The following is a 14,244-nucleotide window of genomic DNA, read 5'->3' as shown; positions in this document are numbered from 1 at the left end:
GTTTCCCGACCTCTTCGCAACTTCCACATGGCTGCTCGAACTTTCACCACTAAATCGATTGGGAGAGCCTTTCCCAATACGGTACTAGCCTCGTAGAAAGTTGTTTTAAAAACACCAGTGCATACAATTAAGTCTCTGCACTGGGCACTCCTTAAATTTAGAAGCAGTGCTCTACTTCTATCCAAACTGTGCACCCTAACTGGCGCCACGTATGCGATCATACTCCTAAGATACCTCGGTACACCAAGTACATTTGGAGACCAGACAGCCCGTAGTCTTTCCGAGCAATCCTTCTAAGTTTGTGCATCACAGAGACAGCATCCGCCGCAACTTGTTTAATGTGGTTGCTAAAAAGCAACTTGTCATCAAACAAAACACGTAGGTACTTATGAACCCTCACTTGGCTGATTACACAGCCTTTATACTTAATCTGGGGGTTTCGACTGCATGATAATTTTTCTGCGCCCTTCAGAAGCATAAACTTCGTCTTGGGCACAGAAATCTTTAAATTTTGTATGTCCATCCAGCCTTCGGCGGTTGACAAAGCCGCCTGCGCTCTGCTTTCTAGCTGTGGTCGTGAATTTCCACGAACTAAAAGGAGACAGTCATCGGCGAAAGCCTGGGCCATGACTCCTTCTGAGAATGTCAACCTCAAAAACCCACCGAACACCAGGTTCCACAGCAGGGGACCGAGAACGGAACCCTGCGGGCTTCTCCTGGTGACGGATTTTTCCACAACTAGGTGCGCATCCTTAAACAGAGCCGTACGGTTAGACAAGTAGGCTCGTACCACGGCCTGTATGGCTTCTGGAACATCGCGGCGTTCCAAAGCATAAAGGACAGAACTCTAATACAAGGAAGGAAATACTGCCTCTATATCAATAAAAATAGCCATAACATATTTGCAGTCGGCGCTTTCCACCACGGTAAGAGCATTTAAGATGCAATCATAGGTGCCAACCCCTTTTATGAAGCCGTATTGGCCTCGATTTAGAATACAGCTCGAATCGATGCTTTCTTCGAGCCGTTCCACAACCAGCCTTTTCATTCGCCATAGAGAAAGGCCCTCAAATCCATTCGCCAAAGCAGAAACCTATGCCCTAAACTTATGAAGCCTCGGGATTAGTCGGGAAGCTTGGCATTCTATGAAGCAGGATAAGACGGAAACATACCACCCGACAACGTCTTCATTTCTAACGCGCCTGGGTACTCCCTTACTCTCCAGTTTCTATAACCGACATCTTCACCGATACTTTTCTAAGTAAATAAAATAAAATAAATTAATCTATCCACATTCTCGCTGATATCTACCACTTCGTCAGGCTAGCCCAGAAATGTGGCTATTTTGAAGCTCATCTAAATCAAACACCAGACACCAAGAGGGATTTTGGTGAACACGGACAAAAAATGAGTGCACTACATTTTTAGTAATGAATTGCGCAAATATTATGCTTATTTTGATCTCTTTGTTGTAACACGAATTTATGTTTTTCAAATAAGACTTGTAATGGCTTCATAAAAAAAGGTTGACATTCATAAAGGTATGGCTTGACATTAAAAAAATTAGTTAATTTCTACTTACAAAAAGAATTATGTTACTGTTTGGGTAAAAAAATGACCGGCGGTATGTTTTTGCCAAAGTTACAGCCTAAGTTGTATCGGTTATATTACAAAGTGAAATCGATTTACTAACAGGATGACATACACGTTATACATCATTTAATTTGTTCCTCGATTAACTATAAAATATTTCAGGAATAAATAATCGATATTTTCTCCATATATAAATAAATATATATATATATATATATATATATATATATACATATAAAGAAAATTCTCGAAAGAGTGATAGATGTTGGCAGAAATTAATAATTTTTTGTTAAGTCGGTATTATTTTCTCATTTGTCAAATTCATTCATTTATAAAACAAAAAATTAAGTTAAATATTAAGATGACTATCATACTGAACATTAGTGAATTCAATTCATAAAAAAACCGTATAAAGCATTAGAGACCGACGATAATGAGTAGATAATGTAGAAAAGTGAAGCCCTATTACAGAAAGAAATAGTAACCGTGCATTCTGCTCCTGCGTTATTTTCTAATCCGTACAAAGAAAAAAATACGGAACTAAGGTGAGAAGGGAGTAACTGTCCGAGAAGAAAAGCTAAATACATTAAGATTCACTTACGACACAACAATTTGAACAGAAACCAAAAACAGTGGTTGAAAGAAATAGCAAAGTGTAGATACTCACTGCTAGGGGAGAAATTCAATTCGATAAAAATAAGAGTGAACAATGATAAGGAAGTGTAATAAAAAGGGTAGTAATAATAAGGAATTTTTATACTAGTGTAAGGAAACATAATATAATTTTTTATTGAAGGAATTTTTATATCAAGATGAGTGAAGTCTGTATTCATTGAAAGCAGAGTAGACTCCACAGAAGTAGGAGGCTTTTAGGAAATAAGCCAGTGTGAAATCAAAAATTATTTCGGAATTAGAGTTAATCTTAAAAATAAATTTGTGGATTGCCGTGAAACACGTATGTCAAGTAAAAATGAAAAGAAGAAAATAAGGCTTTGAAATGTGATGTTAAATGAAAATGATGACAATTAGGATACGTATTTGATGATAACATTGTTATAGAATATAAATACTTACATTACGTATTCAAGATCAGCATATTCATTTAGCTCTGGAGGCCTGAAACAGAAATATTCCAAGATAAATATGATAATAATATTCATTTGAACCTCTATTTCCTGATGATTCCGCAGCACTTGAAATATCTTCTTGAACCTTTGAAAATGAATGATATAAAGTAAAGTGATAAATAATTAATAATATAATAAAGTAATTAATAATATTACTTTATAAACTTAAAGATGATGAATTAATAAACGTTCAGATTGATGCTGCTCAGGCGCCCGGAAATGTGGTTGCTTCATTTAAAAACAAAGTAGAAAATAATAATAATTAACTACTGCGTTGAAATTATTAAAATTTTTAGTTTTTTCTGGATAATATTCGATTTTAATTTTCATGTGATTTTTTTAATACCATTACTATTTTTATTATCCTTATTAGAAAATGTTTTTTATTTTTCATAAATCATGAATATTGTACAAGAATATCATATTAATTTTATTAAATAATAAAATTAAAAGTTTATTGTTTAAAGATGAGTGTTTTTTACTCATAATTACGTAGTTAATTTTTTCCTTTATATAATAACAGTCACTCAAAGAAATAATGATGCAACTCGAAGAAGGGTTGATCTTGTATAGTAAAGGTCTTCCTAAAATTCATCTTTTGTCTTGATTATTATTTTGTTAAGTTGTCAAAAGAACTCTTGTCGTTAAGTAATAAACACATCTTGACCTCTGTATGGGAAGACACCCATTGTAACGATCCACTTCGTTCGTAGCCCAGATGAGCTTTACCGGATGTCGTCTTTTAGACCCTATAAACTTGATAAGACAACACAGTCATAAGTTTTTGCCTCTATCAGGATGCCACCGATGGGTCATGGCAGACGTTTAAACGAATGTATTTACACAACCTACTATCGCCTCCGTATGGCCTCTTCCAGCCACAACCACCTAGACCAACCACGACTTACAATCCTCAACTATCATATTTAAACGATTCGAGCGCAATCCCTGCGCCTTCTCAAACACCGAAGGATTCACACAAAACCTCTTCCTATATCTAATTTCAATTACACTATACACTCAGATAATTACTTGGTCGAGTCTTTAAACACAAACAATACTATCTTCATTCTAACAAAACAAGTCTTGATCGCAGGAACGACAATTTTGTGCTGCAATTCAATTTACTCAAAGTTGTCTTTTTTTACTTAAAAATCCTTTTAATTTTGCTCATCTCATCCTTAAAGAGAACATTTATGCCTATAGGGCTCATTGCCCAAACGCCTGTCTTGGCGAAATAAACACACCGACGGGCTCTAAGCCTCGCGTGTTGCTAATATATCTATACATTTATAACATTATCAGGCGCCTTCAGCCATCCTCCACTGGCCTAAAAATATAAGGATGACAGAAACGATATCCAACTTCTTTGCTGCACATCATCAATGGCCCAACACTCCGGTTACAATTCTGAATTAATCTAATCAAATCTAGCCACTGATCTCGAAAAGTTCCATGTCCAGATAGAAACAAATATGCCGATTGGGAAATCTACCGGCATACTACTCACATCAGGAGACATTCCATGCGTATACCGGCCATCGGTCGATTCTGCCCACCTCGCTTTCCACAAACGAATGGAATGTCATGCGTATAACGGCCATCGGGCGATCTACTACTTCGTCAGGCTAGCCCAGAAATGTGGCTATTATTTAATACCCGTTTATATTATTGCGCATCTCGCCGTCCGTTGCTGTTGTTTACGCAACTGAAAGCAATAACGAAAACACAGAAAACGGTCCCCGTCTATACAGAGCTCAAGCAAGACTAAGGTGTACCCTACTGGACGAACCCTTGCTTGTCACAGACCACAAACAGTTGTTGCCACATCTTTGCTATGTGCCTTGCAAACAAAAACTCGATCGCTTTACAGGGCTCTTTTTGAAGCACATCTAAATCAAACAGCAGATACCAAGAGGAAATTTTGCGAAAACAGACAAATTATGAGTGCTCTACATTTTTAGTAATGATTTGCGCAAATATTTTGCTTATTTAGATATCTTTGTTGTGACACGATTGCATGTTTTTTAAATAAGACTTGTAATGACTTCATAAAAAAAAGTTGACATTCATAAAAGTATGGCTTGACAGTAAAAAAAATAATTAAATCGTACTCAGAAAAAGAATTATGTTACTGTTTCGGTAAAAAAATGACGGTCAGTATGTTTTTCCCAAAGTTACAGCCTAAGTTGTATCGGTTGTTTTACTAAGTGAAATCAATTTACTAACAAGATGACATACACGTTATAAAGCATTTAATTTGTTCCTCGTTTAACTAAAAAATATTTCAGGAATAAATAACCCATATTTTCTCCATATATATATATATAAATATACATACATATAAAGAAAATTCTCGAAAGAGTGATAGATGTTGGAGGAAATTAATAACTTTTTGTTAAGTCGGTATTATTTTCTCATTTGTTAAATTGATTCATTTATAAAACAAAAAATAAAGTAAAATCTTAAGATGACTATCATACTTAACATTAGTGAATATAATTTATAAACAAACCGTATAAAGCATTAGGGACCGACGATAAAGAGTAGATCATGTAGAAAACTGAAGCCCTGTTACAGAATAGAATAGTAACTGTGCATTCTGTTCCTGTTACTTTTTAATCTCTACAAAGAAAAAAATACAGAACTGGAAGGTTAAAGGTGAGAAGGGAGTAACTGTCCAAGGAGAAAAGTTAACTACATTGAGATTCACTTACGACAGAACCCTTTGAACAGAACCCAAAAACAGTTGTTGAAAGAAATAGCAAAGTGTACATATTCACTGCAAGGAGAGAAATTCAATTCGATAAAAATAAGAGTGAACAATGATAAGGAAGTGTAATAAAAAGGGTAGTAATAATAAGGAATTAATTACTAGTGCAAGGAAAGATAATATAATTTTTTATTGCTGGAATCTTTATATCAGGAAGTTTGAAGTACTGTTGTATTCAATGAAAGCAGCCTAGACTCGTAGAAGAAAGACGCTTTTAGGAAAAAAGTAAATGTGAAATCAAAAATTATCTCAGAATTAGAGATATTCTTAAAAATAAATTTGTGGATTTTAGTGAAACACGAATGTCAAGTAAAAATGAAACCAAGAACAGAAGGATTGAAATGTGATGTTAAATGAAAATGATGAAAATTGGGATACATATTTGATGTTAACATGTTTATTGAACATAAATACTTACATTACGTATTCGAGATCAGCATATCCATTAAGCTCTGGAGGCCTGCAACAGAAATATTCCAAGATAAAAATGATAATAACATTCATTTGTACCTCTAATTCCTGATGATTCCGCAGCACTTGAAACATCTTCTTCACCTTTTAAAAATAAACGATATAATGTAAAGTGGATTAATAACTTTAATCAACATGAAGAATAAAATTAACTTTCAGATTTGATGCTGATTTTTATTTTTCATAAATCATGAATATTGTTCAAGAAATTCATATTAATTTTATTAAATAATAAAATTAAAAGTTTGTTGTTAAAATATGAGTGTTTTTTTCTCATAATTATGTAATTAATTTTTGTCCTTAATATAATAACAGTGACTCTAAAGAAATAATGATGCAACTCGAAGAAGGGTTCATCTTGTATAGTAAAGCTCACCCTAAATCATATCTTATGTCTTGATTATTATTTTGTTATATTGCTAAAAGAACTCTTGACGATAAGTAATAAACACATCTTGACCTCTGTATGGGAAGACACCAACCTTGTATTAACACAACCTACTATCGCCTTCGTATGGCCTCTTCCAGCCACAACCACCTACATCCACCAAGACTGACAATCCTCAACTATCAAATTTAAACGATTCGAAAAAGCGCAATCCCGCGCCTTTTTAAACACCGAAGGATTCACACAAAACCTATTCCTATATCTAACTTCAATTAGACTATGCACTCGGATCATTACTTGGTCAAGTCTTTAAACACAAACAATACTATTTTCATTCCAACAAAACAAGTCTTGATCGCAAGAACTACAATTTTGTGCTGCAATTCAATTTACTCAAAGTTGTCTTATTTTATTTAAAAATCAAAAAATTAGATTCATAAATTTAATAAGCCTCTATTGAAAATATACTTTACCTCTCTCTTTACTTCTTCGCTTGCAAGAGCGAGGTCATTGCCTGCACCATACCTCACAGCAGCTCCATCACAGAGTTCTCCACACATCTCATTCATCTCATCCTTTTAGAGAATATCTATGCCTACATGGCTTATTGCCCAAACGCCTATATTGGCGAAATAAACACACGGACGGGCTCTTAGCCTCGCGGGTTGCTAATATATCTATACATAAATAACATTATCAGGCGCATTCAGCCATCCTCCGCAGGGCTAAGAATATAAGGATGACAGAAACGATATCCAACTTCTTTGCTGCACATCATCAATGGCCCAACACTCCGGTTACAATTCTGAATTAATCTAATCAAATCTAGCCACACTGATCTCAAAAAGTTCCATGTCCAGAAAGAAACAAATATGCCGATTGGGAAATCTACCGGCATACTACTCACATCAGGAGACATTCCATGCGTATAACGGCCATCGGTCGATTCTGCCCACCTCACTTTCCACAAACGAAAACTCTGTTCGTCTATTTCTTTTATGCGCCTAGTGGTAAGTTGGCCTATATTCTTAGGATTATAACGCAATTGGCCCTCAATCGCAAGGATATCAATGGGCTTAATACCAGAATTAACAAAGACCACCTCTCGAGAGACAGTTTCATAATCACCAATCACAAATTAAAAAAATAGGAAACGCTGGTCTCTAAACAAAATATTCCTTTAAATAACATTTGTACCTCATTCGATGAGCTCAGACAAGTGTAGCATTCAGCAGTATAGCTTCACATTCCTCTTTATATAGAACACGCATGAATCTGAAATTAAGAAAACAATCTGGTTGAAAAAATCAGGATTTCTCTCTAGTCACTGAAGAAAGCAGAACCGGCCTTTTTGGTATCATATTGAAATTGCTCCTTTGAATCGAAGATTCTCATCAAGGATAACACCTAGATACTTCTGTAGCGGGACATACCTAATTCGATGACCTGCCATTGATATTCGAAGTCGTCGTTTAATTAACTACTCTGCAGTTGAGTAGTATCATGGTTGTTTTCTATGCGATAAACACCATATAATGTTGCAAACTCCAAGGCTAGAGTAATTTGCAAGCCTGGGCTGCCTTAATTCGATCTCATTTCTTGAATTTCCTTTAACCATCAAAATCACATAATCTGCATACCCAATTAAGCGGCGTACAATGGTATCCTCAACCAAATCAATCAATTGAATTCAAAAATCCAGAGCAGGGGTATCGTATAACACTACTCTGTGACCAACATTTAGATAGCGTTTTTCCTACTTCTGTCTTGCCATCACGAAGATCAACGTCTCGATTCAGCTTACTCAGCATACAAACACGCTTCTTAAACTAAAACAGGGAAGAGAACCACCACAAATTATAAAAAGCTCCTGATGTTTCCATAAAGATACCTAACACAATAATCAGACTCACTAGAAGAAGCAATATTAATAACCTTCAGAATAGGATAATCCGTGCCTCTGCCTGTGCTAAATCCGTACTGATCATCCATCAGAAACTTTCTAGAATCAATTTATCACTAACACGAATATATAATACCTTCTCAAAATCTTTTCCGATAACTGGCTGTAGCCTTAAAGGCCTCTAAGAGAAGCTCAATGTGGGGTCTTTGTCATAACCTTTAAACAGCAATTATAGAATAACTTCTTCCCAACAAAAAGAAAATAGCCAGCAAACCGCATACTCTTAACAATTTTAATCAAAGCACCAACAAGAATTCTGCCAGATCGGACTAGGAGTTCCAACGTGATTCCATCGAAACCCGGGGCTTTATTCCTATCTGAACTGCAAATTATATTATGTACCTCTGCCTCTGGAATTTCCACATATTAAACATTACAGCGAAAAGTAGCAGCTACCTCTTGGACTCGTAGATGATATGAGGTTTCATTAACCACTTCAACATCTGGCAATAAATCATTCAGTAGAATATTTAAAATTTCATCTTTACTAGAAACAACACCCTGCTGGATCGAGAGAGCCGACAAAATAAAGTTTTCTTTATTCATATGTCATCGGATTTTATACACAACATTCCAATGATCCTTATTTATTTGATGTCTAGCAATAGAACTCCAAAATTCCTTTTTGATGTCCTGCCCCAATGAAAATATTGTGATCTTTCCCTTCGATAGTTATCTACCAAATCTGCTCTCCGTTTAGGATGACTCTTTCACTGAGCATTTCTCCTGAGATAGTTCTCACAGACTGTTTCAAAATAGACAACTATCTAGTTCACCGATTGACAATTCTCTCTTAACTCGAACTACTGGGAATTGAATTCTCAGCGGCAACGATGAAAGATAGAGAAAATTGTTCAACTAGGTCTACCATTTGAATATCATCCAGGCATTGGTTTGAAACACGGAGTCTAGTAGAGAGACTGTTACAAATGTAGTTCAGTCCGCCTTCCTATTCAGGAAGCGCTCCTGATAAACAGGGACATTATGTATATAAGCGTCTCGAAACTTCCTAATCATTTCAAAGATGATTTATCGATGATAGAATAATCATCAACAACAGGCCAAGTATCAACCTACCAACAGATGTTCCAGCAAATAATCTCCTTCCATCTACCATTCTATCATATGTTGGTACCTCACGAAATAATTAATGACCTTTAAACGATACTGCACAACAAAGCCGTCAACTAATTTACCGCTGTAATCTGTGATTCCACAATGCCAAAAGAGTGACTTCCGCTGTAGAACAGTTCCCAACAAGATCAAATATTTTATCCCACTTTTGTAAATATTCCTCAGTGGGATCTCAATATTGAAAATACGAACTAACAACACAAAAATCAAGATTATCCATAACAAGTTTAACAGGGACTTGAAGAGTATCAGAAACATTCCTGAAAAAGACACAATCCAATGTCCTCCTACACAGAACTGTGGACATACTGTTACTTCCACTATGGATGTTGCAGAAGAATTTTATCGAGAGACCTCCTTTTAACAATTTCGTCTACCTCGATCTGAGCAGTGTAAGCCCGTTGAGAATTTATCTGTAGAATTTTAACCATGCAATGAATTAAAATTCATCTCAACAGTTCTCAAGCAACAACCACATGTTTTACTATCGACCGTTTGCTTGCAATCCTTGCAAAAATCTTCCACAACTTACGCAAGTATTGCTTCAAATTTTTTACGACACCATTATGTCCGTTGTCTCGAATATGCGCACAAAATGAAGCATACCAACCGAATTTAGCACTATGATCAAATCTACAAAATTTAAACCATCTCTGACATCAATGTACTGCTGATCTACCTTGACCTCCAACCTTTTACTAACCACAGATTCTGAAATAGCTCTAACTATTTTATTGCCATTCGCTACGCAACCAGACGTTTCCTACTGTCCTTTATGTACCCATTTTTCAAGTTTGACCTCTTGCCCTGAAAAGCAACTTGAAATAATATCTAATTTCTTTAATTGTTTTTTTTTTTTGGAGCCCTCCTTTCTGTTTAGGAATATGGCTTTTGTCTGCTTGCAGACTAATATACCCCCTGCTTGTCTTTAAGCACCGCAGCGTAGCGATTCCGCTGGGCCATAATAGACACAGGCGCTGGTACTGGGACAGAAACTGAATCTTTAATTATTACCTGTGACTTCATTCGGCATAGAGAAAGGCCCTCGAATCCATTCGCCAAAGCACAGAACATTGCCATTATTTCATGAAGCCTTGGGATCAGTCGGGAAGCTTGGCATTCTTTGGAGCAGGAGAAGACGGAAACATACCTCCCGGCAACATCTTCATTTCTAACGCGCCTGGGTACTCCCTTAGTCTCTCTAGTTTCTATAACCGAAATCTTCGCTAATGCTTTTCTAAGTAAATAAAATAAAATAAATTAATCTATCCGCATTCTCTCTGATATCTACCACTTCGTCAGGCTAGCCCAGAAATGTGGCTATTATTTAATTTGCGTATATATTATTTAATATATACGAGAAGCCGAAGGCCTCAATGTCCTTCTGTCACTCTACGCATCTCTTAGTCGCTGCCGTTGTTTACGCAAGTGAAAGCAAAAATGAAAACAGAATACGGTCCCCGATCTACAAAAAGAGCTCAAGCAGGATTAAGGCGTACCCTACCTGGTCGAACCCTTGCTTGTTACAGACCAAAAGCAGTGGTTGCCACATCTTTGCTACATGGCTTGCAAACAAAAACTCGATCGCTTTACAAGACTATCTATGAAACACATCTAAATCAAACACCAGACACCAAGAGGAATTTTAGCGAACACGGAAAAATAATGAGTGATCTACATTTTTAGTAATGATTTGCGCAAATATTTTGATTATTTAGATCTCTTTGTTGCGACACGACTTTATGTTTTTCAAATAAGACTTGTAATGACTTCATAAAAAAAAAACTTGACATTCATAAAAATATGGCTTGACAGTAAAAAAAATAATTAAATTGTACTTATAAAAAGAATTATGTTACTGTTTCGGTAAAAAAATGACCGGCGGTATGTTTTTGCCAAAGTTACAGCCTAAGTTGTATCGGTTGTTTTACTAAGTGAAACCAATTTACTAACAGGATGACATACACGTTATACAGCATTTAATTTATTCCTCGATTAACTATAAATTATTTCAGGAATAAATAATCGATATTTTCTCCATATATATATATATATATATATATATATATATATACACATTTAAAGAAAATTCTCGAAAGAATGATAGAAATTAACAACTTTTTGTTAAGTCGGTATTATTTTCTCATTTGTCAAATTGATTCATTTATAAAACAAAAAATAAAGTAAAATCTTAAGATGACTATCATACTGAACATTAGTGAATTTAATTTAACAAACCGTATAAAGCATTAGGTACCGACGATAAAGATTAGATCATGTAGAAAAGTGAAGCCCTGTTACAGCAAGCAATAGTAACTGTGCATTCTGCTCTTCTTACTTTTTAATGTGTACAAAGAAAAAAATACAGAACTGGCAGGTGAGCACAGAGTAACTATCCAAGGAAAAATGCTAAATACATTGAGATTCACTAACGACACTACTCTTTGAACAGAAACCATAAACAGTGATTGAAAGAAATAGCAAAGTGTACATATTCACTGCTTGCAGAGAAATTCAATTTGAAAAAAATAAGAGTGAACAGTGATAAGGAAGTGTGATAAAAATGGTAGTAATTATAAGGAATTAAATACTAGAGCAAGGAAACATAATATAATTTTTTATTGCAGGAATTTTTATACCTAGAAGTGTGAAGTACTGTTGTAGTCATTGAAAGCAGACTAGACTCGTAGAAGAAAGAGGCTTATAGGAAAAAAGTAAATGTGATATCAAAAATTATCTCAGAATTAGAGATATTCTTAAAAATAAATTTGTGGATTTTAGTGAAACACGTATGTGAAGTAAAAATAAAAACAAGAAAAGAAGGCTTTGAAATGTGATATTAAATGAAAATGATGACAATTGGGAGACGTATTTGATGATAACATGGTTATAGAATATAAATACTTACATTACGTATTCAAGATCAGCATATTCTTTTTTCTCTGGAGGCCTGAAACAGAAATATTCCAAGATATAAATGATAATAATATTCATTTGTCCTCTATTTCATGATGATTTCGCAGCACTTGAAAGATATTCTTGATCCTTTAAAATTGAATGATATAAAGTACAGGCTAAATAATACACATCTGGAAGTTTAAAGTTGAGAAAAGCGTAACTGTCCAAGGAGAAAAGATGACTTCATTGAGATTCACTACCGATACTACTCTTTGTTCAGAAACCAAATACAGTGGTTGAAAGAAATAGCAAAGTGTACATCTTCATATTCAAAGTGTACATATTTGCTAGGATAGAAATTCAATTTGAAAAAAATAAGAGTGAACAATGATAAGGAAGTGTAATAAAAAGGGTAGTAATTATAAGGAATTAAATACTACAGCAAGGAAACATAATATTATTTTTTATTGCAGGAATCTTTATATCAGGATGAGTGAAGTACTGTATTCATTGAAAGCAGACTAGACTCCACAGAAGAAGGAGGCTTTTAGGAAACAAGCCAGTGTGAAATCAAAAATTATATCGGAATTAGAGATATTCTTAAAAATAAATATGTGGATTTTAGTGAAACACGAATGTCAAGTAAAAATGAAACCAAGAGAAGAACGCTTGAAATGTGATGTTAAATGAAAATGATGACAATTAGGATACGTATTTGATGATAACATGGTTATATAATATAAATACTTACATAACGCGTTCATGATCAGCATATTCACTTTTCTCTGTAGCCCTGAAACAGAAATATTCCAAGATAAATATGATTATAATATTCATTAGTACCTCTATTTCCTGATGATTCCGCAGCCTTTGAAACATCTTCTTGAACCTCTGAAAATGAAGGGTATAAGTAAATTGTATCAATAATACTATTTAACGCGAACAGTATAATTAACTTTCACATTTGATACTGTCTACTGAAAAAAAGTACCAACAATAAATTGTATAAATTTTTCGGCTAAGGCGGTCAGGTTACTCAATTTGTTTTAAAATTAAGCAGTTATAAAGCGATAACTGAAATTTTTAATATTAGTATATTATCATCAAAAAAAAAAAGTTTTCATCTTTGAAAATTTGAGGCTCATCCATGAGGAGAATTTTTTGATTAAAATATTTGCTAAAATTGATTTTGAGTAAATTATAAATTATTAAAAATTTGAGAGTTCCCCAGCAGGGGAGAGGTATTGTTACTAGTATTTAACAAAATACGTTTTGTGCATTAAAAATGTTAAAATGTATAAACATTTTTTTTTGTATTTTTGGGATTCCCTTCCTCAAGGGTAAGTGTTCGGGTAAAATGAATTTAAAAAAAATAATTTTACCCAATGATAATAAGTGATGATAATAAAGGGGACAAAAATTAATTGTTTAAAAAGTACAAAGATACTGCCATAATTCTGAATAAACAAAGTTTAATTTTCTACGAAGGGGGTTAAAATTTTCACTGAACTTTTTTTTTTCAAGAAACACTATAGAGTAAGGGGTGTAACAAAGTTAAGAATTTTACATTTTAAATGCTATGGGTAACTTCCGAGATCGATTATAATTTAAAATAAATTTAAAAATGTTACCTTTCATTAGAAACAGGATCTATAATCTCGAAAGTGCAACGAAATTACAAAAAAAATATTTACATTAAAACATATCTTCACAAAAATCTAAATATCTGGCAGTCCAGTATGATTATAAAACTGCAATGTCTTTACGTCTGCGAACGCTTAAATTTAAATTAAAAATTAAAAAGAAGAACAATTCAGAAAATTCTACGCCCAGTTTACGAAAATGGTAATTTTAAAAAGGGACATAATTAGGAAATTTACAAAAAATTTATAAACAA

The 14,244-nt window shown here is 34.2% G+C and overlaps 1 protein-coding gene across 30 annotated transcripts in view; it reads right to left on the bottom strand.

Moving 5' to 3' along the window:
- Positions 1-14,244, bottom strand: part of LOC142333452 (uncharacterized) — a 238,602-nt gene that overhangs the window by 44,996 nt on the left and 179,362 nt on the right. For 17 of the 30 annotated variants that reach the window (XM_075380564.1, XM_075380583.1, XM_075380590.1 and 14 more), the window contains 4 exons: positions 13,099-13,140; positions 12,358-12,399; positions 5,912-5,953; positions 2,668-2,709 (listed from right to left, as the gene is read on the bottom strand). In XM_075380564.1, coding sequence (XP_075236679.1) covers positions 2,668-2,709; positions 5,912-5,953; positions 12,358-12,399; positions 13,099-13,140 — 168 coding nt within the window. The remainder of the gene's footprint in view (positions 1-2,667; positions 2,710-5,911; positions 5,954-12,357; positions 12,400-13,098; positions 13,141-14,244) is intronic. The other 13 variants (XM_075380571.1, XM_075380582.1, XM_075380578.1 and 10 more) reach the window with 3 other exon arrangements.

Source organism: Lycorma delicatula, chromosome 12, assembly GCF_047948215.1.
Source record: "Lycorma delicatula isolate Av1 chromosome 12, ASM4794821v1, whole genome shotgun sequence".
Classification (NCBI taxonomy): Eukaryota; Metazoa; Arthropoda; class Insecta; order Hemiptera; family Fulgoridae; genus Lycorma; species Lycorma delicatula.
Note: the sequence above shows the minus strand (reverse complement) of the source record. Positions and strands in the feature narration are given on the sequence as shown.